The sequence below is a fragment of the Conger conger genome, chromosome 15, assembly GCF_963514075.1.
Source record: "Conger conger chromosome 15, fConCon1.1, whole genome shotgun sequence".
In the NCBI taxonomy this organism is placed as follows: Eukaryota; Metazoa; Chordata; class Actinopteri; order Anguilliformes; family Congridae; genus Conger; species Conger conger.
The window spans coordinates 4,856,750-4,879,799 of record NC_083774.1 but is presented as its reverse complement, the minus strand read 5'-3'; the positions used below and the strand labels follow the sequence as shown (position 1 = coordinate 4,879,799).

Below are 23,050 nucleotides of genomic sequence, written 5' to 3'. Positions count from 1 at the left end.
CAATTTTTGGTCATATTTGGTTTGACCATATATGTATAGCCTAAATCGCGTAGCTAAAATAGAGCTTTAAAAATGCCATGAATGTGCAACGGTGACATGTAATGGTTTCCTCTTGGCAGCGTGGGCGCTTCCTCACGCCGTAGGCACACTGTGGCCCTATAGGAGCCCTGCGGAAATCTTGTGCCGCTGTCAACGCTTCCCGAGCGGGCTGAATGAGCTACATCTTACGTAACGCTTATCCTCACTTAACCTGTGATTCATGAGCCGTGCGACTACGCTGCTGGACGGTGTTAGAGCCGCGGCCAGCTGGATCCAGGCAGGGAGATAGCACGTGGATTTGAGAGAGTGGGGGAGACCACCAGGCCGACCGCTAAACACTGTACATTGGCCAGACCTGCAGGACTCACAATAAGATCCCGCACAGCCATTGGGCCCTTGAGCAAGGCCTTTAACCCTGCATTGCTCCAGGGGAGGATTGTCTCCCCTTAGGAGCGACATGGCTCAGGCAGTAAGAGCAGTTGTCTGGCAGTCGGAGGGTTGCCAGTTCGATCCCCCGCCCGGGCTGTGTCAAAGTGTCCCTGAGCAAGACACCTAACCCCCAAATGCTCCTGACGAGCTGGTCGGCGCCTTGCATGGCAGCCAATCGCCGTCGGTGTGCGAGTGTGTGTATGAATGGGTGAATGAGAAGCATCAATTCTACAGCGCTTTGGGTAAAGGTGCTATATAAATCCAAACCATTTACCATTTACCATTTAGTCTAATCAACTGTATGTCGCTCTCTGTAAGTTATTTAACTTCCAGCGCCTTAACACTTCTGAAGAGACGCACTCGCCTTCTCGCTCACCTTAGGAAGGGACACCTTTCCCTTCCAAAGCGTTCAACGTTTTTGAGGTCTGCCGACAGGCCATTCCTCTAAATTGCACTATTTCAAAGTGTGTCACGCAGCGCTTTCTGTCAAATTGAGAAAAGATTCACCAGTTCCTCCGTTAGGGTCTGATGCCTTCCATATGTCGAGGCTGGGAAGTGACGGACATTTCCATTGACCGTGACGCTTATCTGTGTAGCAGCAGTAACCCAAGTTACTTTTTGATTAGTGGGTAGAGTAACAGCCGTGCACGTGTTCAAACGTGGCTACGATCCTGCCTTTGCAGCGGCACTATTGCATCCCACAAGGTCGCAACAGACAAAAAACGTTTTAAACTTTAAATCAATTTTACAATGACACTTTCGGCATTTTAACGGACGATTTTAGTCAAGGCCATTGACAGAAGTTGTATTTAACGTGGTGAGAGTCGTGCTGCTCGCCAGTAACACAGAGCTGCTCAAAGGAAAAGGAAGGTTGAGTGAAGGAAGGTTCTGGAAGCCAGACTTCATTCCGAAAGGTTTGGTTTCAGCCCGTACTGAACGTACAGTCACTCTAAACCTCAGACGCTTATTTCAGGTGGCGAAGGGAGATGCGTGACCTCATGTTTTTCAGACATAATGTCTGTTATCCGGTGGATTTTGGAAAGTGCGAGAATCGTAAAGCCGTGATTCATACTTAATCCGGTAGCCTCCGTACCGAGGGGCCCGGACGGTGGTTGTGGTTCCGGAGATTCTGATGCGGGTGGAGGGTCCGTGCGTTGCCAAAAACTTGTGACCGTATTGATTCGGATTGTCAAACAAAACTATACTGTCTCTGTAGCATGCGCTGCGGTCTGGAACAAACTGAAACCATCAGAACTATGAAGGCAACCACCGTCCAGCATCTCTGAGCAGGGCTGCACTAGCAGTGCTGCACTCAGGAGGCCCGAATCAGGCCCTGGCACTGATAAGGCCAGTGGACTGAAGTAAATGAGTTAATTAATTAAATAGTTTTGTAGCACCCAGATTCATTTTTATGTATTGAGATGAGCGCGTTTCTTTTCATAATTCACAGTGGAATTACGTGCAGGAATGCTATTTGTCTGAATGGACGTGTGTGTAACTGGATGGGGGCATTGGTGTGTTCATAGGAAGAGTCACAGACTTTAAAGGGGTGTATTAAATCCACAATATCTCTGCTGACAGCAGACAGCCCCTCACACGTCAGAGCTCATGACTGCTCATTTTCTGGGGATGATCTCACTGAAGCAGCACGAAACCTCATGTGATTTATCATCTTCATGTTGTGCACATCGTAAAACTAAACTGAAATGATGTTGTGCCATGCCCATGTGCATACAATTTGCAGGGCACTTAATCAAGTTTTTTTTCTTTCTCACCGATGCCGTCTTTGTTGAGCAGATAATATAAATGGCTTATTTTGTCCTTTGCTTTCTCCTCGTTCCTCGACTGTCCCGGAAATCGACTGAGGTCTGTCGTCTTTCGGGACATTCAAACCTCTTAAATGCTCCTTGAAGGAGCAAGGAGCTAGGAGGCTCCCGAAGGATTCTTGAGCAAGGAAACCTGAGGGCGTCCTTTGAATGATCGACCTGTGGATCCAACTTTTGTCACGTCTATTATTGACATGCCTCCATACTGACGCCATACATTCCACACGCTTAATACATTTTTCCTCGATTATTCTGTCTTTGCATTCTTTCCTTGAGTCCCCTCCTTGGTTTCTTTTCCTTGACACCTCCGATGGGTGGAGGAAAGGAGGCAAGGGAAGGAGGCAAGGAAAGAGAGAGAGGAGGTAAAACTAACCAACTGGAAAGAGCCCTGTGAGTGAAGGAAAAACAAAGCTATAACTATTACTATGTTATTTCCCAATAGGACGCTGTACCAAAACATCAGCCTCACCCCTCCTTGGGTCTTGAGCATGTGTGCCTGAGTCTTGCGTAAAATGTTTTGCCCGTAAAAAACTCCCTCCAGAGTTCCACAGCCTCTGCTTTCGGAGAACCGGTATTGTATGTTGTAATGGAGAAAATAATGTGATTTTAATTACGTTCTCTGGCACCGAAGACAGAGTGTTCCCGTCTGGAAAGGTGATTTGTTGGTCTGGAGAGCAACGTGGACTAGGGAGAGAAACTGTGGTGCAGGCGAGTGGTTTCAAGGCTAATTCACTACAGCCTCGGCTGTATCCTTGAGCAAGGTTTTCCACCTGAAATTTCAGTGTCCGGCTGCAAATGGATCGTATGCAGAAGGACTGTAAGCTCTGTAAGCCATCGTCAGTAAGAGCAAGTGCTAATTGCTTAAATGTCGTGTGTGTCCTGGTCCATCCCCTTTCTTTACTCCCTAATTTGGAATCACTTGGAACCTTTCAAGTTGCCCCTCTCTGCCCCTCCAACCCACAAAAAAAGCAGTAGGGCTGAAGAATATGCACTCTTCCATTACAGTACATTACATTAATGGCATTTGGCAGACGCTCTTATCCAGAGGGACGTACAGTTGATTAGACTAAGCAAGAGACAGTCCTCCCCTGGAGCAATGTAGGGTTAAGGGCCTTGCTCAACGGCTGTGCGGATCTTATTGTGGCTACTCCGGGGATCGAACCACCGACCTAGCGGGTCCCAGTCATTTACCTTAACCACTACGCTACAGGCCGCCACATTGCACCCGCCCCATTGCACTCGCCCCCAAACCAGGGACTACTTTACCTACACACTGTACTACAGGAGAGTTCTAGCGGCAGTGATTCAAGATGAAAATCTTCTGCTGACTGGTAGCCTTTGGGATTTCAGTACAGTGTGCCTGTTAATGCTACAATATCCTAGGGGACCATGGCCAAATAATGCTTGCCTTAAACTAAGTGGGACTGTGCCAATTGTTTCTCCTCACTGCAGACTAATAATATAAGATTGAGCCTGTCTCTGGAAGCATCTGTGCCGTAGTTCCTATTATAAATGCACTTTCGAAGGAAGTTATGAATAAATTATGACCCAAAACAAGAAGTGTACTTGTCATCATTTCTCAAATTTCTTTTCACTTTCTAGACCTTGTGCAACTGTTTTCACTTGAGACGGTAACTTTGCCAGGATGGGGGGGGGGGGGGGGGGCCTGGGGTGGTGGGGTGCTGGTGGGGCGCAATGTGAACTCTTTTCATGCGGCAGAAAATCCCTTGCCAACAGGACAGGAAGGCTCTCCAAACTGAGAGGGGGTCTTTAATCATAATGAAATTAAATTAAATTCATGCTCTGTTATATACGTGGAGATTTTTTTAATTGTCCTGATTAAAGATGCTAAACTAATGCCCAGTTGCAGGGCAGGGATTGGTCGGTTTTGCCTACCTGATCTCGACGGTCATCCCAGGGTCGACGTGCAGGGTCCACTCACAGTGAGCGTTGGTGGGGTAGCTCTCCACGACGATGTGCCCGTGGGCTTTATGTATGACGCCTCCACACGCTGGGAAGAGGTGGGGGAAAAGAGTCATTATCCTGGATCAGGGAAGGAGATGGCACTTTGAGCTGCTGTTAAAGTTGTTTACAAGCACCTGCATACTGACATTTGCATATTGTAACCATGTAATGCAAAAGAAATGCTTTGTTAACATGTCACTGCGGAACCACAGGAACAGACTGGGAGGTGTGACCTTCACAACAATGTCCTAGCATCGGGAAACATTCCAAACACGCACACGCGCCGACACGGACTCACAGCCACCCACACACACGGGGGACACGTACACGCACACACACACACACACACACACACACACACACACACACACACACACACACGCGCGCGCGCGCGCGCACGCACGCACACACAGACACACGCGTGCACACAGACAGACACGGACTCACAGCCACCCACACACACGGGGGACACGTACACGCACACACACACACACACACACACACACACGCGCGCGCACACACAGACACGCGTGCACACAGACACGGACTCACAGCCACCCACACACAATGCGCGCACACACACACACACACACACACATGGGCACGCACACACACAGTAGCTCACGTGCACATGCACTCACACACGGGCATGCACACACACACTCGCTCACATGTGCGCACACGCACACACACACACACACATGCACACACATACATGGGGCACGCACAAACACTCGTTCACACATGCACACACACACACACTCAATCACGTGCGCGCACACACGCACACATACACACACGGGCACGCACACACACACTCGCTCACACATGCACACACACACACACACACACACACACACACACACACACACTCGATCACATGTGCGCACACACACATGTGCACACACACGCACGTGTGGGCACACACACACACACACAGAATACCCACTCATGCAGTCTCCCCCTGACCATCCCGGTCGGCACTCTGTGCAGTATTTTCCCTTGATGAAGAAGTCGTCTTTCACGCCCCACGTTCCGTTGTTACAGCGCTTACAGTTCTCAAAGATACTACAACCTGGGAGCAGAGAGAGAGATGGAGAGAGAGGGGGAGAGAGAACAGAGAGAGAGAAAAACAAAGTGTAAGGTAGGAAACTGTAAGAGTGAAGACTTGACAAAACTGCAACACAAAGCTCTTTTATGATATACTGTACTAAACACATAAACACATGCTTTTTCTCAGTGGCAGCAACCCCCAGCCCACTGAACTGGAAAAGTCATCAGATCCCCCCCCAAACAAAGGGGAACACCCAAAGGGTCCATCCAGCTTCCTGAAATAGAAACAGCGCGGTTTCTGTAGAGATTAATTTCTGGTTTGGGCCCCGAGTCAAAGACAGGACAGAACAATCCGGCAGGAAACCATGTTTGAGTGAGTATCATTGGCCGTGTCATTGCAAACATTGCGGCTTCCCCCCCGCGCTACCACCGCGAAAACCGCCACACACCCTCCGCCATCCCAGGCAGCACATGGGGATGCAGATGACGGATTTATATTATTTGCTGGTGGGGGTGGAGAGGGGGGGGGTCGGTTTTGATGTTTTCAGAACCAGTTCCATACAACACTCTCCGGGTCTGGGTGTGATTACGAACAGCTGTCGACCCCCCCCCCCCCCCCCCCCCGGCGGAGAACACGAGGACCGAGCGACTCCGTGGTCCCGACGGCCCAGGTGCTCGTAATCAACAATTACACAACACCGAGCTCACCGCGTCCCCGGTCCCCGACGGACCCTAAACACGTCCGTCCCCAAAACAAAAACAAAGGTCTCGCTGTGTTTCCCCGTCCAGACCTCGAGCTGACGGAGCAGTACGCCTCCATCCTGAACGGTCTCATTTTTGAAAAAGGACATTGGGAAAGGACAGATTTGATATATATGGCATGTGAGATGTATGGCTATATACAGCAGTGTTTTTCTGTCTTTTGGAAATAAGTATGTTGACAGAAAGAGTGGCATGACCGGCCCACACATTCTTAAGGACCTCAGTAGCTGTGCAACACAGTGAGAGAAACAAAATAAATTCAACAATTTGATTCGATTTTAATATTTATTTGGTTAGCGCTGGCCCACAGCAACACCACAAAGCTAAGTACTATTTTTGATACATAGTGCACACACTACAAAGCTAGCTACTATGTTGAATATGTAGTGCACACACTACACAGCTAGCTACTATGTTGGATATGTTGTAGTGCACACACTACAGAGCTAGCTACTATGTTGGATATGTAGTGCACACACTACAGAGTTGGCTACTATGTTGGATATGTAGTGCACACACTACACAGCTAGCTACTATGTTGGATATGTAGTGCACACACTACACAGCTAGCTACTATGTTGGATATGTTGTAGGGCACACACTACAGAGCTAGCTACTATGTTAGATACGTAGCTTTGCACACACTACAAAGCTACTATGCTGGGTACATAATGGAGTGATCAAGATTGCGTAACTTGCCAAAGGGTACGACTGCAGAGTCCCACCTGGTATTTAAACCGTAAGTCAGGTCCCGTGCCCTTATTAGTGTGCCACCCTGCGTTTAATGTGCATCCCTGCCGCGAATGGCATGGGCACAGCAGTGAAATGTAGCGTTAGCGCTCAGTCTGCGCTCCGTCTCCGTGAACTCCACACTTGCCTGTAGGACATGTTCCCTAAGAGAGCGGGCAAATTGCCAACAACACTCTGCATGGATGATGGATTACTTGCGCAACAGCAATTCATAACAAGCCAGGGACTCGCTTATTGTTGCCGTGAACGATCTCGTGGCACTTATCACGAAGAGCGCAGGGCTCCCGGCAGAACGCCAAAACCGGCTGTCTCTGAACCGGCTACCGACTCCTCTCCCCAGCTGAACTGCCTCCAGAACCGCCTCCCAGGCACTAGCCCAACTCACAAAATGAAATTGAATTGAAATTCATCAATACAAATGTTGTACAGATTTTTTTAAATTTTAATTTTAATTTTTTTTAATTTTTATTTTATTATTTTATTTTAATCCTTCATGTAACCAGGGCAGGTCTATTGAGAACATGTTTCTGGTTTTCCAGGACACCCTGCAGGAAATGCCAGAGGGAGTAGTTGCAAGTGGGCAGAGCTAGCGAGTGAACTGGGGTAAAGGCCCTGGAGCAGTTTTTGGGTGAAGGGCCTTGCTTAAGGGCCCAATGGCACAGTTCTTCCATTTTCTTTTCATTTAGCGACCTGACTTAATTTCTATATAGCGCCTTTATCCAATGCTTCTCCATTCACCCATTCATACACACACTCACACATTCATACACACACTCGCCATGCAAGGCGCCGACCAGCTCGTCAGGAGCATTTGGGGGTTAGGTGTCTTGCTCAGGGACACTTCGACACAGGCGCCCGGGCGGGGGATCGAACCGGCAACCCTCAGACTGCCAAGACGACTGCTCTTTACTGCCTGAGCCATGTTGCCTTACCTGGGTGGATGATGCAGGGGTCACACTCGTTGATGGCGTTGCGGCAGCAGGGCACGGCGTAGCCCACCAGGGCGCCCTGGGCGGGGCACTTGCAGCGGATCTGGTCGTATTCGCAGCAGCCGCGACACATGATGCTCCACTCCGCGCTGGGACAGTTGTTGTCGTGCCACGATCTGTAGTCTGACACAAACCGGCCTCGTTAGCACACCCTTGTGGACGGATGGACACACGGCACTTTGTCCCACCCACCGCTGTCCTTCGTATTGGTTATGACACACGGATTATTACGTGAATGGTGGTTTTGGCAGACGCTCTTATCCAGAGCGACGTACAGTTGATTAGACTAAGCAGGAGACAATCCTCCCCTGGAGCGATGCAGGGTTAAGGGCCTCGCTCAAGGGCCCAATGGCTGTGTGTATCTTATTGTGGCTACAGAGAGATCGAACCACTGACCTTGCGGCTCCCAGTCATGTACCTTAACCACTACGCTACAGGCCGCCCGGATGAGCAGAGTTGTGAATGTACTGTAAGCACTGGTGTCAACCTGACCACAGGTGACCCTTCAAAAGTGGTTTCTCCTCAGTGCACACCAGCAGTTGATTGTGTCACTGCTATAAGAAATACGAGCAAAAAAAATAGCTTAATGAAAACATTTCATTAATTGCTCTGTCCATATAATGTTCTTACACAATTTAAAAAAATGTGTGTGCTAAACTCAGCCTTTATATATAAATACTTAATGCTAAATAATAATCCGCGGCAATTGCGTAAGAGTGCTTTACAAAGTGGTAGTTGTATGTCTATCCAGCCTGATCTTTTTTGAAGGTACATTTTAAAGTCCTTCTCCTAATTCTATCGGGCTCTCAGACCGTTAAATAAGAATGTTACAGCCAAGTTGTGATGAGAGTTGTTGTGCTGAGCCGGCGTCAGAGGAATACTCGCGTTACGCAACGTCTGAGTTAAAAGCAGCGACTGACAAGTGGAAATTCATCGGAAACCGGGCGGAAAAAACAAAAAAGGAATGATGTGCAGACCTTGGCCTTGGCGTCGCCAGCGAACGCCTTTCCCTCCCCTCCCGCAGCACGCAATACATTCCACCCCATTCCCTACGCGGCTTCTTCGGAATTTTCATTCCGTGATGTGGACGTGCGCGCACACGTGTTTTGTTTGTGTGCAGTTCTGAGCGATCGTGCTTAAATCAAATTTCGCCCGGACTTCTCCGCAGGACCCAGCCCCAACGGCTGCCTCTAAACAGCGCCGGTTTCTCTATGGTAACATAATCTGCGCCCCTGTTATGCTTCCAGAGAATTACTGTTGGAGCTGCTGATTAATAGCTATGCAGCGGTCTGTAGACGCTCAGCTGGAGAGGGGGAACACAGATGTTGTGCCGTGCTATGAGAGGCATACACCAAGAGTCTGAAATCGTTTCGTTTTATACTGTATGGAAAAAATATATATTCTTCTCTTGTAAAATTATGTAACTCTCCTCATAAACCTCTTAAGTGTTTTAGGTAGTAAATATTGGTTACATAATTGTTTAAATGAGAAGATTTAGTGATATCGTTAACAGATTTACAAGTATATTTTATAGCTGCACACAATCAAACCGTTTATATTCAACACTGAATAGAATAAGTATTTCTCAGGATATTCTGTGTCGATTTTATACCTCACATTTATTTAAAATAGAAATGACATCTGCTTTTTCTTCCTCCGTGCTAAATTTCAGAGGTTTCTGTGAGCAAGTGGAAACGTACATCAGATACTTTTTTTTGCATCGACAGTTTAGACATAAAGCAGGCTGGCAAATCTGCTGGAGTCGATTCTGCTAATTGTACCCAGAATGCACCGCCTGCGCAAATTGCCGTATGGCCCCAGAAGAAAAGGCATTCCATCACAGTTAATAATGCCGTTACTCGGAACACCGTCGTTAAGGCAACGTGCGCTGCGAGACGTGTGAGTGAATTGGCGCAGGCGCTGGACTGAAATGGCTGATGAATACGAGCGATCCAGAACAGCCGTTGGCTGAGGGATCTTGGAGCGCTGGAGCCGGGCCAGGGCTTCTGTGCGCTGCCCAGGCTCATATACACAGAGTGGGGGAAAGCCAGGCTGACAGGTTGTGCAAACCCACCCTGCGTCACTGCCGCTCTTGGTCGCCATGGTCAGCTGCCGTTGCGCAAAACCAGGAAATAGCGCCGAATTCCAGGGAAGTTTATTTAACTTTGTTGACAAAATGAGCTTTTTGGAAAAACAGATTTTTTGGATCACACGTAGCACTGTTTTTTCTTTTTTTCTCTTGTTATCCTTGATTGGACCATGTGATGGATGACTGCCTGTCCCTTGTGACTGAATGATACTGGATGATAATAATAAATAGTGTTTTTATATTTCCTTTCCATTTTCAGAGTACTTTACACTGGTCTGCGTTTGCCATCATGTTTGAGGCTTCAACCTCTCCTCCTGTTACAGTCTGGCACTCCTCGGGTCCGTAGTCTGAACCCCCCAAATATAATTACAGCTGCTGAATGCAGTATGTGTAACATTGTAAATTATATGACTTGAGGAGAGAATTACCCTTTTATGGTTGCAGTATTTCAGAAATGGATATGTGTACCATTAGTCAATGTTAAATATTTACCTTATATCTGGACATTATACGGTAAGTTGTCAGATCATAATTTCCCAAACATCTTTGTGGTTTTCGGTGAGAAATGTGCCATGCTGGATAACGACAGCATTGGGAAGAGTTTACATTTTTGGTTTATTGAATTATTGACTCAGAGTGAGGTCCTAAGTGTGAAATGGATCCGTTTGTGGAAAACCAACGACGGTTCACTGGCAGACCAAAGATGAGGAGCCAAACCCGCCTCTTGTTATAGTGTAAGTTATGGTGGACACTGCACACATGTTTTCAACAGCCTTCAGTGATGGAGGGTTTGGCTGTCGCAGAAAACCCTGCCCTTATCCCGCTGAGACCCTGCATCTCTGTAAAGGACATTACATTCTGCCTTCCCTGAGCTCCATACAGCATTTATCTTCACATAGGGGACATTCAATTAAAAATAGATACCATTTATTTTTGAAAATGTTTTCATGGCAACGTGTTTTTGTCATCCAACACACGTGTATTATGTAAGAAAAAATGTAAATTACTAAAGCCTTTTCTCTCCTGGGTCTGAGGAAAACCGGGGGGGCGGCCTGTAGATATAAGATCCACACAATCGTTGGGCCCTTGAGCAAGGACCTTAACCCTGCATTGCTCCAGGGGAGGATTGTCCCCTGCTTAGTCTAATCAACTGTACGTCACTCTGGATAAGAGCGTCTGCCAAATTCCAATAATGTAATGTAATGTAATGAAAACACAACCAACAATGTCCTGTCCGTGACCACAAAGCAGACCGTATCCAGTGTGATTTCACTGGTCTCCTGGAGGACGGTGATTCATTTAGGCAATGTGTTGTCATTAGACTCACTGCAGCCAGCTCCCCCTCACCCATCTGTGATGTAGATGCAAATAGTCTGTCGAAATCTAAATCTTTATTAACTCTGTTTACATTCACCAGGGCTGAGCTTCTGTGGGCCTTGTGGTCTCCCGAAGCATAGCTAAACCAACAGTGCTGTTTCACTTGCTTTTAATCTTCATTGGTTACCTGAGGAATGCATCTAGCCTATCAATATTTAAAAACATTCTGTTGAAATTGACATTTGTGAAACTCACTTAGATCCTTTTATATTAGAACTAAGATCACGCTGAGAATCTTAAGTGCCACTGACAAACTGTCCCAAGTACAAACAATCCCATTGCAGCGAAGCTGATTCACAATCTCTGAAAGGCTGCCGAATGTACTTGGTATACAGTGGGGCACCCCTGTTTTATATGGCTGTTACAATGAATCTGTATGTGCAATGGACTGCAGCGTAGTGGTTAAGGTAAATGACTGGGACCCGCAAGGTCGGTGGTTCTAATCCCAGTGTAGCCACAGTAAGATCCGCACAGCCTTGGGATCCTTGAGCAAGGCCCTTAACCCTGCATTGCTCCAGGGGAGGATTGTCTCCTGCTTAGGATGAGAGCGTCTGCCAAATGCCAATAATGTAATGTAATAATGATCGAGAGCAAACCTGAACTCTGACTATGCAGTTAACTCAGTTAATGTGCTTAAAGTGGAGAAGAGCACTGCTGAACCTTCCGGATCTTTCACCAGCGTCTCTCTTTGGGGCGCCTCAGACGTAATGACAGTTTACCGCCGTTGCAAAGGATTCTGGGTGCACAGCTGTGTGGTGGAACGCGTTCGGGAGTTGGGATTTATGCAAAGCAGACGCATGGCTAAGCACCCTCTACTTATCCCTCAGTCCTCTTTCAACACCTGTCACAAACCCATCCACTCGCTGCTGGCTCTTATAAGGACCACAAAAACTGTTAGGATCGTTAATGCCACGCTCTGTGCGTGCGTTTGAATGTGTGTTTAGTGCGTGTGTGCGCGCGTGTCTGTTTTGTGCCTGTGTGTGTGTGTGTGTGTCTGTGTCCAGGCATGCAAGTACATGTGTGTGTGCCGGTAAGTGTGTGTGTCTGTGTCTGTGTCTGTGTGTGTGTGTGAGTAAGTGGCTCTAATTCTGGAGAAGAAGCTTGTTTTTGTTCCATTTCCCTTTCTTCCTGGTGTCACATTCTTAGCAGCGATAACGGATTTGGGTTGTTTTTTTTCTTCTTCTCTGTATTTGACAACATAATTGTGGTGGGTGGGGCTCCTCTCAAAGCGGGTCCATTCTCTCCACAGTGTCTCCAGCGGCTGACGGCAACCGCCGCAAAACACCCCGTCTCCCTCCGAAACACACGGCCGAATCCGTATTTCTCTGAGCCCGCGTCAGTCTACCTTCGTTCCTTTGTCCCGCTAAGCCAGCGCGCACAATGGTGCGGGTTTGTTTTTATTCCTCTGAACGCGCTCCCTCGCTCCCTCCAGAATGAATCACGTCAGTGCCGTCTGAGATCATTGGAAGTGCAAACAAAAGCAAGGCGTGCGCGCACAGTGCCGGGGCAGTGTCAACGCTGAAACATCCCCGCGTGTGTGAGTCCAGCCCTAACCACAAAGGCCTTCGCCAAAACAAAATCCCCACGTTCATTCACCCGCGCTGCAGAGTCCACGGGCCAGCCACCTGACTTAACCAAATTCCCCGGGAAGGCTTAGCGCTGCAGTGTCGGGGTGCATTCCTTTCCTGACAGCCTGCTGTGATGTCTGCGCCCTGGTATCCCGGGGTAACGGGGGGGAAACGACAGCTGAGCTGCAACCCGTACCGTGTCCGCTGTGGTTTCTAGGGGGGGGGGTCTGGGTAATTGCTATCGCCTTTTTCCGTCCCAGATGTTGCGTTGTGGAAGATGTGCTATGACATGAATTTCAGGGAGAGAGAGAAAAAAAAGGAAAGAGAGAGAAGAGATGGTGAGATAGAGGAGAAGGAATTGAGGGGGATAGATGGGAACAGAGGCAGAAAAAGACTGAAAGAGAGAAAGAAAGAGACTATTTTTAAACTTTTAAGGCCCTGTTTTATTACCATGTTCGGCTCACACTATGTATACTGACATTTGCGATCCAAAAAACCAATAAACAAAGGAAACCATCCAGAACGTTCAACAAAAACAAACCCCAATAACCGTGTCCAAGAAAAGAAAAAACATTAAACTTTAAACAAGACAAATTGCCCTTCATCAATTGAGTGCAAGCAGTCTTCTTAAGCACCATCATGATTCAAAAGCCCCCAAACACTATAATCAGGGCATAAAATGTGAAACTCCAGCTTGAGAAAGAAAGAAAGAAAGAAAGAAAGCGAGGAGGAGAGGGATGGAGAGAGTGGAGGAGCGAGGGAGTGATCGAGAATGAGACAAAGAGATGAGATTAAAAGAAGAAATGGTTATTATCCAAGCCTCCACTGTGTCCCAGACAGACCTGGGTCAAATACAGTACATACTTGTTTTGGATTCAAATACTTTTCTGCTGAGCTTGTCTGGTGTACTGGAACCTATGAGATAGTCCCCCCCCACCTTCTGGTCCTCTTGGTTGGCTCATTTGCACCAGGCAAGATCAATCAAGTACAGAAAAGCTGTATCCTAAATGATCACTTATTTTACCTAGGTCTGGCCCCAGATAATCCCCACACATTCCACCCAAAGGCTCTAATATTACTGGTCATATGGGTTCAACTTTAGCCTGGCCTGTAGCTATGGGGAAGTTGTCTATGGGTTCAACTTTACCCTGGGCTGTGGCTATGGGGAAGTTGTCTATGGGTCATGTCATATGGACCCATCTTTACACTTGGTGTTTGCAATGGGGTGGTTGGAGGGTCAGCCCTTTGGAGGATGTAGACTGACATCATCGCTGTAGAAACCCCCCCCGGTCCGGCTGGGCCTGACCCGATGCCCTCAGAACCGCTGACCCCTGTGACCCTCCCGCTGCTCAGGGCCCGGCTGACCCGCCCTCTGGGGCCCCAAACCCAGCGCCCACCCGCCCCCCATCGCCACGGGAACTGGCCCCAGACCAGCACGTTACCGGGGGCAGCAGCACTGTGGGCCTTCTCATTGGCTGAGCCCCTGCGCCTTTTTAAAACAATCCTTTATTACTAATGTAAAATATACCCCACAGCTGCAGAGAAGTGCATTACATTATATCACTCATTCCGTGACTTGCTATGAAATGTATTTAGACAAATATAATATCTGTTGCTTGGTGTCTCTAAACAAACCCCGCTGCTGTTCTTTGGCAAACGGATATCGGCAGCTTGCCTTGGAATGATCGTGGTCAGCATATCGAACATATGAAGGCGTGACTAACGTTGTGGTTGGATCATGAAATGTTTTGAAAAGTTCTCCAGCTAGGAGGTGAATCAGCGTTTGAGGAACGCACTCCAGTGGAACTCTGACATCGACACATCCAGGGTCAAACGCTCCCCCAGGAAATTCCCCTGTGCAATTCTGATTTGTAGTCCCGCAGAGAGGCCAAACAAAGTCCCTTCCCTGGGGTTCATCTTCCTGCGGTGCGTGCCCTGGTGACTGTAATGGCTCCCCCTATGGCAATAAGTCACCGGCCTGTTCTGGTTCAGCCATCCCCACCGTGGCTCTGCCCTGCTGGCTGCAACAGCTGCCTCCGATTCACTTAGCCATCCTCGCAGAGGTGTGTAAAATAGCCTGTAAAACAGCCAGTTCCAGCCCATTTAGGGGTGACCCTTACATCTGCACGCTTTGAGCAGGCTTTGAGTGAATATTTGAGTCCATACCGCAAGTTCCACCCCCGTACCCCACTCCCCTGCGGCAAATGGCGGTCGCCAAATCTTTGCCGTTTTTGCATTGCGGCTTTGGCCACCCAGACGGGGGGGGGGGGCGAGCGTTTCTTCAGACGTTATTATTAGTGCCCGGATCAGTCCGATGAGTAACCGTAGCGATCAAGGGTTTGCCTAATAACCGTGCGCGCCCCGCCGAGAGGGGCGGACCGCGTGGTTACGGCACTCACCACGCAGGGGCCCGGAGGTTCGGCTCCCGCAGCTGTTCGCCGTTTGAGCGATCTAGCGGCCGTGGAAGAGTACGGTCCTCTGGGCTCCCGTGCGTTCGGTGGAAGAGGAGGGGGGTGGGGGAGGGAGGGAGGGAGGGAGGGAGGTCTAATGTACACATCTTTATGTCCAAACATAGACGGCTGCCACGAATAAACTCCCGAGGAACGTCCCCCTCGATATTCCGAAACCAAACCAGAGTGACCACCGTGATCTGTTGTTGGAATTATAATGGCTTTTAAATGCAACGTTTGTTCTGGTAAGCTCCATTTCCAGCTCACGTGTGTGGAGCGACGCAGGCTGAACGCAGAAGTCCCCCGATGGTCCCGTCAGACCGGCTGTGTAACGTTTGAGCTTGCGGGACAGGGGGGTTGAATAATTACACCCGATCAATCTTCCTCCTTTCCTGTTTGGGAAATGGTTTCTGCTCTCCTGATGTAACCTGCTCCCCCCCCTTCCCCCGTCTCTTCCTTTCAGCTCCCCAACATGATTTCCAAAATTCCAAAATCAGTTCTGCGGGGGGGGTTACCAAAACAAGTTATTAGCACCTCGATCACTCACTGGGTCAGTGGGAGGCGCTGAAACTGCGGGGCAACAGGGAGGAGGATGCCCCAAACTCAGCATTGGGGGCTTTACCCGCCTGACGCAAACGCTGAGGAATGCCGGTCTAAAGGGAGGTAATGCCAAAGGGATAATGCCCGATTAATCATTCACAGTGACTGCCATCCTGTCTGTGACCACTGAACCACCCCATGACTACCGTCCTGCCTGTGACCACTGAATCACCCCAGCCCCCCCTTGACTACCGTTCCCTTTAGTCCCTGACAACTACCGAGCGACTTCAAACACTCTTACTGCATCCCACATTGGGGCTGGCGAACGCATGGCCTCGTTAACTGATAGGGGGTGGGGGTGCAGAGAGAAAGTGGAAGATCTGACTCATGTCATACGGTCATTCGCATTACTTTAGAGAGTCTTACAGCCGCCACAGAGCAGCGACTGCCCTCTGAGGAGCCCACATCCCAATCTGAGCTCTGAAGCTCATCTGCTTCCGATTCCCAGGACTGTCCGCTCCTGCTTTGCTTCACTGCAAAAGTGTGTCTTAACAAGCATTTTAGTCTTGCCATAAGACTTACTATCTTTTTTTTGTCTCAAGCAGAAAATATTGGCTTTTTTTAAGTTACTGTTTGCAGTGAAATGTTCTTACCCCATTGGCAAATCTTGAAATAAGTCAAGCTGTCTTAACTCAGTGGCAATATTTTGTCTTATTCAGCGAAAAGAAATAAGATTGTATGTCTCAAGATAAGGCTGAAGTGCTTGTTGAGACTTGTTGATGAATTTTTTTGGTTTGCGGTGTGAAGTTGTCTTTGTTCTGAAGCTCAGGGTTGTTGTCATAGACCTGTCACCCCGTGGTGTCCCAGGGGAGAAGGGTTTCCCTGCTTCAGTCTCTCGTGAGCCGTTACGCGCGTTTACAAGCGCCCCAAGTCCCAAAGTCATACTGAGAGAGTCTCAAGAGCCAACCAATCACTGCTCTGTGCTGCATGCTTTAACTCATGCACAATATTTCCAATCTCTGTTCTGATCTTAGTCAGGAGGCAGTCTGAACTTGTGTTCTCTATAGTTTCAATTTCATTTGCAGGGTCCGGCTTCACAAGACAAAGCAGTTGCTTTGAGAGAAGCAGCCACTTAGCCAATCCCAGAGATTTGCAAGTCTTGCAATTTTCCTATTGGCTTGCAAGTAAAGTATTACTTACTCAGAAATGGTCAAGCATAACTCAGAACTCATTTCACTTTTCTTTTCTTTTTTTTCCCTTTTTTACTGGAGGGTGCGTGGCGTTAGAAAGTTGAAATGAACCTCAGACAGGTTGGCTGGTGTGGAGAAGGCAGACCCGGGTGTCAATATTCATGAGATGATTTAAAGCCCCTCAACCCCCACCTCACCTATAAACTCCAGTCATTACCCCGCTTCATCTAAAGCCTTGACACACACCTCAACTCCTCTAGATCTCTGTTTTCATTTCTTCTTACTCAGTCACACACCATATGTGTTTTTACACAGTTCCTCAGATACCACTCCAGTGTCCGGTTTTTTTTTTTTAACAGAATGCGGATACTCCCCCCCCCACCCCCCACACCTCCATCCCCCCTCACTTAAATAAAAAACAAAACAAAGGAAGAGAGAGAAAGAAAGAAAGGGAGAGGGGCAGAGAGAGAGAGAGGGAGAAAGTGATCTTACCGTGTGGCCAGGCTGGCGTCTGGGCGATGAAGAGGAGGGTGAGGAGGAGGATTGGGAGAGAGAGCGTCTCCCTGCTGAGCTCCACCAGCTGGCGTCCCGCAGACAGCATGCTGTAGGGCCGAGGACTGTTTACTTTCTGAGCTCAGCTGGTTTGACATCACTCTCTCTCTTTCTTTCTTTCCTCTCTCTCTGCCCCCTGCTCTCTCTCTCTCCCTCTCTCTCTCCTGTGCTGTCCCTCTGCCCTGCTTTCTCTCTCTCTCCTGTGCTCTCCTGCTCTCTCTCTCTCTCTCTCTCTCTCCTGTGCTCTCTCTCATGCTGTCTCTCTCCCCTGCTCTCTCTCTCTCTACTGTGCTCTCTCTCTCTCTCTCTCTTTCCTGTGCTCTCTCGCTCTCTCTCTCTCTCGGCTTCATGTTTCAGTCAGGATAGGGCTTCCCAAAACACCGCTCCAGCGCTCAGGAGTGACGTCACCACTGCTGAATGAAACCAGCCTCCAGCAGGAGGAACTCTCATTAACCCATTCTCCTCTCACACAAGCCCAGACAGACAGAGAGAGAGAGAGAGTGACAGACAGATAGACTGACAGAGTGATAGAGAGAGACCGGGTGACATAGAGACAGAGTGATTGAGAAAGAGGGACAGAGTGACAGACAGGGTGACAGGGTGACAGGGTGACAGGGTGACAGGGTGACAGAGAGACAGAGAGACAGAGAGACAGAAAGCTATTTGACATATTCTCCTCTCACATGGGCCCTGACCGACAGACATAGACAATGCTGTTTAATCCAATCCAAGACAGGCAGGCATTTAAGCTGACAGCATTCACCCACACCGTTTCTACAGAGTATTATTGTCTCTTATCACCCAACAAATGATGCTTGATACACATGCAGCTCTGAAAGTCTCAAAGTTTGCTTTTCACAGACACAAAAGGGCCATTGATAAGCATGGTAAACACGCTCCTTGTCTGGGGAGAATGCAAGGGCACCGATTCCCAATCAGGAATGTGTGAATGTGTGAGTGGGATTCCTCTATGGTTAGTCTCGGGTAGGTAAATATGCATAATGCCATGGCCATCGTTGTCTATTGACGCAGACTCAAATCCGACCTTTTCAAACTCTACCTTTGTCCTCCCTCCTGATTTCCCCTGCCCCTCCTTTCTGATATCCCTATCCTTGTCTAACCCCCCCCCCCCCCAAAAAAATTTATGATACGACTATGTTTAGAACAGCATTTCATGTGTATTTTGCTAGTTCTGGATGTGATGCTTTGACTTATGGTAGAACCTATGCACTTGTAAGTCGCTTTGGATTAAAAGCGTCTGCCAAATGACAAAAAATGTAAAAAATGTAAATGTAAAATCATTGTACTCTTTCTTCTGCTGCGACATCACGGATCTTCGCTACACGCTACATGTCATTTGGCTGACACTTTTATCCAAAGTTGATTTTTAGACTAAGCAGGAGGCAATCCTCCCCCTGGAGCAATGCAGGGTTAAGGGCCTTGCTCAAGGGCCCAACGGCTGTGCAGATCTTATTGTGGCTACACTGGGGATTGAACCACCGACCTTGTGGGTCTCAATCATATACCTTAACCAGTACGCTACAGGCCGCCTGTAGGCAGAAATGCCAGTTTCACAGTCCAAGAAGCATGAAGATAGTGCACAGGCCTTGACTGCCTTTCCTAAAGGTAATTTACTGAACAATTAGTGCCATTGATTGGCCAGGCCGTCTTCACCCCTGACTCCCAGGTAAAGGGTGGGTGGGAAAACCAGCCGTTCTCAGCCCTTTCTGATCCCTGCTCTGCCTGGTCCTGCTTTTTCAAAAGCTCCTGTAGATTTCTTCTGCATGTTTCAGCTGTGGTAATGCATCACTGGGCGTTGTTGTTGTTTCTTTAAACCGGGTTTATTTTGGTTAGGCTGCTTGGGAACCCCATTGTCTGAAACCTCAGAGATCCACGATCCAACAATCATATCTCAAGTTTCAAATAGTTCAATAAAACAAATATCTATATATTTATATATATATATATATAAAAAACTACTATGAAATATCATCGCTCCTCTCCAAAAAGCAGCTGGACTGGAATCAAAAAGAAGCGGAGAGCGGCAGAAAGGGGAACCCCTGGGCGGTGTTTCCGAAAGTGGGGCACCCCACCCCTCCACCCCCAAACCCCTGTTATCGTTCACGGTCCCCATGCCGTTTGATCCGACGCTGCGGGGCTCATGATGAACAGCGATGAGATCTGGGCGGGTCGGGCTGCGATTGGACCCCCGCACGCCCCCATGTTGTGCAACCCGATCCGGCCGTAAGGGAAGGGAACCGAAGCAGTGGGGTTCCTGGGAGGGGTGTCAGCCGGCTCCCCCGCCGTCCGGGGGTTTCACCCCCCAGTGAGGCTCTCCGCAGGCACCATCACGAGAAGCCTGCGGAGGAGTTGTGAGGGATTGTGTGGAGGCTGTGGAAGTCTGCCTTGCTGACTCTGCGCAAAAAGCAGCTTGTGTTGATAAACAGGGGACTGACTGTTCCACGGTTTTACGGTTGGAAGTCAACATCGCTCACGGTCAGAAGCGCTTGTGGGTAACGATAACACGTTCAGTCTTCAAAGTCACTGCCGCGTTATTAAGTACACAAAGTCTATCACACGCTGGAGGGGGAGGGAGGTGGTGGTGTGTGTCAGTGGATCTCAGAATTTGCAGGGCTTTGTTTATGCTGACCCAGAATCCACCCCGTAATGTTGTGCGCTACACAGTGGACGCTGGATCTGTTTCTGGGCGCAGGAGATACCAGAGGGAAATGTGGGAGGAGATCTCAGGGATGTGACACATAACTTTGAGGACAGTAACCTTGGTAAATGGCCGCTGTTGTTGTGTTTTTCCAGAGGGGGGGCTTTGTGTACTAGTAACGGCATAGTGATTAGCACAGTGTGGGAAGTGAGTTTAGCCGTCGCTGGCTATTGTTTCTCAGACCGTACGAGTGGGGGAAAAAATAAGCATTCTGCTAATTTAACAACAGGACATAAGACAGGAATCCTCCAGCACTGAAAAGAAAAAGAAAAAAACAAAAACCAAACGGGCGGCGAGGATCTCATACCATGTGGTGCAAATAAACATAAAAAATAATGAACATAAAAAATAATGAAAAAAAATTATATTGCCATGAATAGCCATGAAGGTATTATGCAGAACGTGGCCCTGGGGCGGACATTAGTGTGATATGAATCAATTGAATGAGACCGCACACACGCCCACACGGGGTGAAAGGTGCTGACGGTTCTAGGAGCCCCACAGCTCTGGAGGCGGGCCCACAGCTGGAGAGAGAGAGCCCACAGAAACTCCAGTGGGATGCGGGTCCCAGAGGGATGTTCTTTTTAACGGGCCCGGAATTCCTAGCTATGCCCCTGCGCGCACGCACACACACACACACGCACGCGCACACGCACACACGCACACGCACACGCACGCACACGCACGCACGCACACACACACACACACACACACACGCGCACACACACACGCGCACACACACACGCGCACACACACACACACACACGCACACACACACGTGTATGTATGAAACTGCAGTGGGGTCCTGTGACCCAGTGCTTGTGTAGAAGGGGGGGGGGGGTTTCGGGGTGAGATGTGAACTCGGGTCGGGCCGTGAGCCTCAGGTGACGGGTCGTTACAGGAGGCAGACACCACAGCCGTCTGCGACACGCACGTCTGTCTCATCAGGCACGGGCCTGCCTCCTCTCACTGTCAGGCCCCGGGGCCGGGGGGAGGGGAGAGAGGAGAGGTGCGGGGGCGGGGGGGGTTAGAGCAGTGTAGTCGGGGGGCTGGGGTCAGTGGTTAGGGGAGTGTGATGTTGGGGGTTGTGGTGGTTAGGGGTGTGTGATGTTGTGGAGGTTAGGGGAGTGTGATGTTGGGGGTTGTGGAGTTTAGGGGAGTGTGATGTTGGGGGTTGTGGAGGTTAGGGGTGTGTGATGTTGGGGGTTGTGGAGTTTAGGGGAGTGTGATGTTGGGGGTTGTGGAGTTTAGGGGAGTGTGATGTTGGGGGTTGTGGAGTTTAGGGGAGTGTGATGTTGGGGGTTGTGGAGTTTATGGGAGTGTGATGTTGGGGGTTGTGGAGGTTAGGGGAGTGTGATGTTGGGGGTTGTGGAGTTTAGGGGAGTGTGATGTTGGGGGTTGTGGAGGTTAGGGGAGTGTGATGTTTGGTGTGGGGGTTAGGGGAGTGTGATGTTGTGGAGGTTAGGGGAGTGTGATGTTGGGTGTTGGGGTTAGGGGAGTGTGATGTTGGGGGTTGTGGTGGTTAGGGGAGTGTAATGTGTGGGTACTTTCATATTATTGCACACCTCCCATTGTTTTTGTTTAGTTTTTCTTCTTCTTAACTCCCACTTTCACTCCCATATTCCTAATGGACTTGCATTGGGGCAGAGCGGCCAAAGTGTTCCCATCTGTGTCCTCTGACTCAGCTCTGAGTACGAGTTTGGCCACATCTTTCATAAGCGGGGTGGGGGGGTTCGTTTCCCTGGGGCGGGTGGGCGAGTGCCCCCTCTTCTCCCGCCTGAGGAAGAGATTGGTATTGATTCACAGTTTGAAATGGGATTGAGAGGATGGCACCTCATTGTCTAGCACAGCGCAGGGAAATCCATCCCATCATCGTTTCCCTGGTTTCCGACCCCTTGGTCCGAGTTCAGACTCTCGTTGCCCTGGTTACCTGCAGCAGCTGTAGTCCAGGTGTGGCGTGCTTATCAACACGTGGCGAGGCTGTGCTCGCGTCACGCTTGCCAAAAACTGCCACTGCGCTTGCCAAAAGCTGCACCTCAGCAATCGGCAAAAACTGCGCTGTTCCTTTTTCATGCAAAACTCCTGACTTTAGCAGATCCTTACCAGAATTTTGCTCCAGTCACCTAGATTTGCTCATTGGCACGGCTCTTCAGCCGGGCGGTGGTACTAATGAGCGAAAACAGCTGCCGGAGTTCATGGGTCGACGAAGCACACAATTACTTTCTGACATTTGACCTTTCCGCCTCCGGAGTCTTTCCCATGAGGGGTAAATTTATCCCAGAAATGTCATCAAGCTCAGACCTACAGCTTAGTCTGCCTCAAACATAAGGTGTCATCTGTTTGAATACTCAAATCTGGATTCTAGAAAGGAAAATAAAGCCTTTGAGAATTTCGGCCTGGGGCTGTCAAACATTTTAGAAACCTGCAATTAGATGGTACTTTCCTGCTAATAAACATTTAAAGGACAAATTCAGCAAAAGATGTACTTCTACCATCTTCAGATGTTCACAGAGTTGAGTCCCTGTAATTCCATATTTGACAAGATGGGGCGTCTCAGATGTAGGCTAATGATGATGTAGTTTGGATGAACTCCACTGAGGTTCACATTGAAAAGTATAAGTTAGTTTGGCATTCATGCTCTTAACTATTTGTCATAAACTATAAAGTTGAAATTATTCCTCCATCTGTGGGGGGTACCTGTCCTTTGTCAGTCCAGCAATTTGGCCTGTCAGTTAGGAAGTCAGAGCTGGGC

At 48.9% G+C, this 23,050-nt stretch overlaps 2 protein-coding genes across 3 annotated transcripts in view; one reads left to right on the top strand and one right to left on the bottom strand.

Moving 5' to 3' along the window:
- Nucleotides 1-17,833, bottom strand: part of LOC133111139 (inactive serine protease PAMR1-like) — a 38,105-nt gene extending 20,272 nt beyond the window's left edge. The window contains exons 1-4 of one of the 2 annotated variants that reach the window (XM_061221281.1): nt 17,520-17,833; nt 7,757-7,936; nt 5,209-5,334; nt 4,191-4,305 (exon numbers count right to left, since the gene is read on the bottom strand). In XM_061221281.1, coding sequence (XP_061077265.1) covers nt 4,191-4,305; nt 5,209-5,334; nt 7,757-7,936; nt 17,520-17,628 — 530 coding nt within the window. In that variant the 5' untranslated portion in view covers nt 17,629-17,833. The remainder of the gene's footprint in view (nt 1-4,190; nt 4,306-5,208; nt 5,335-7,756; nt 7,937-17,519) is intronic. The other variant, XM_061221282.1, reaches the window with a different exon arrangement.
- trim44 (tripartite motif containing 44) overlaps nt 1-23,050 on the top strand; it is a 129,535-nt gene that overhangs the window by 5,080 nt on the left and 101,405 nt on the right. The gene's annotated exons all lie outside the window — the stretch shown is intronic.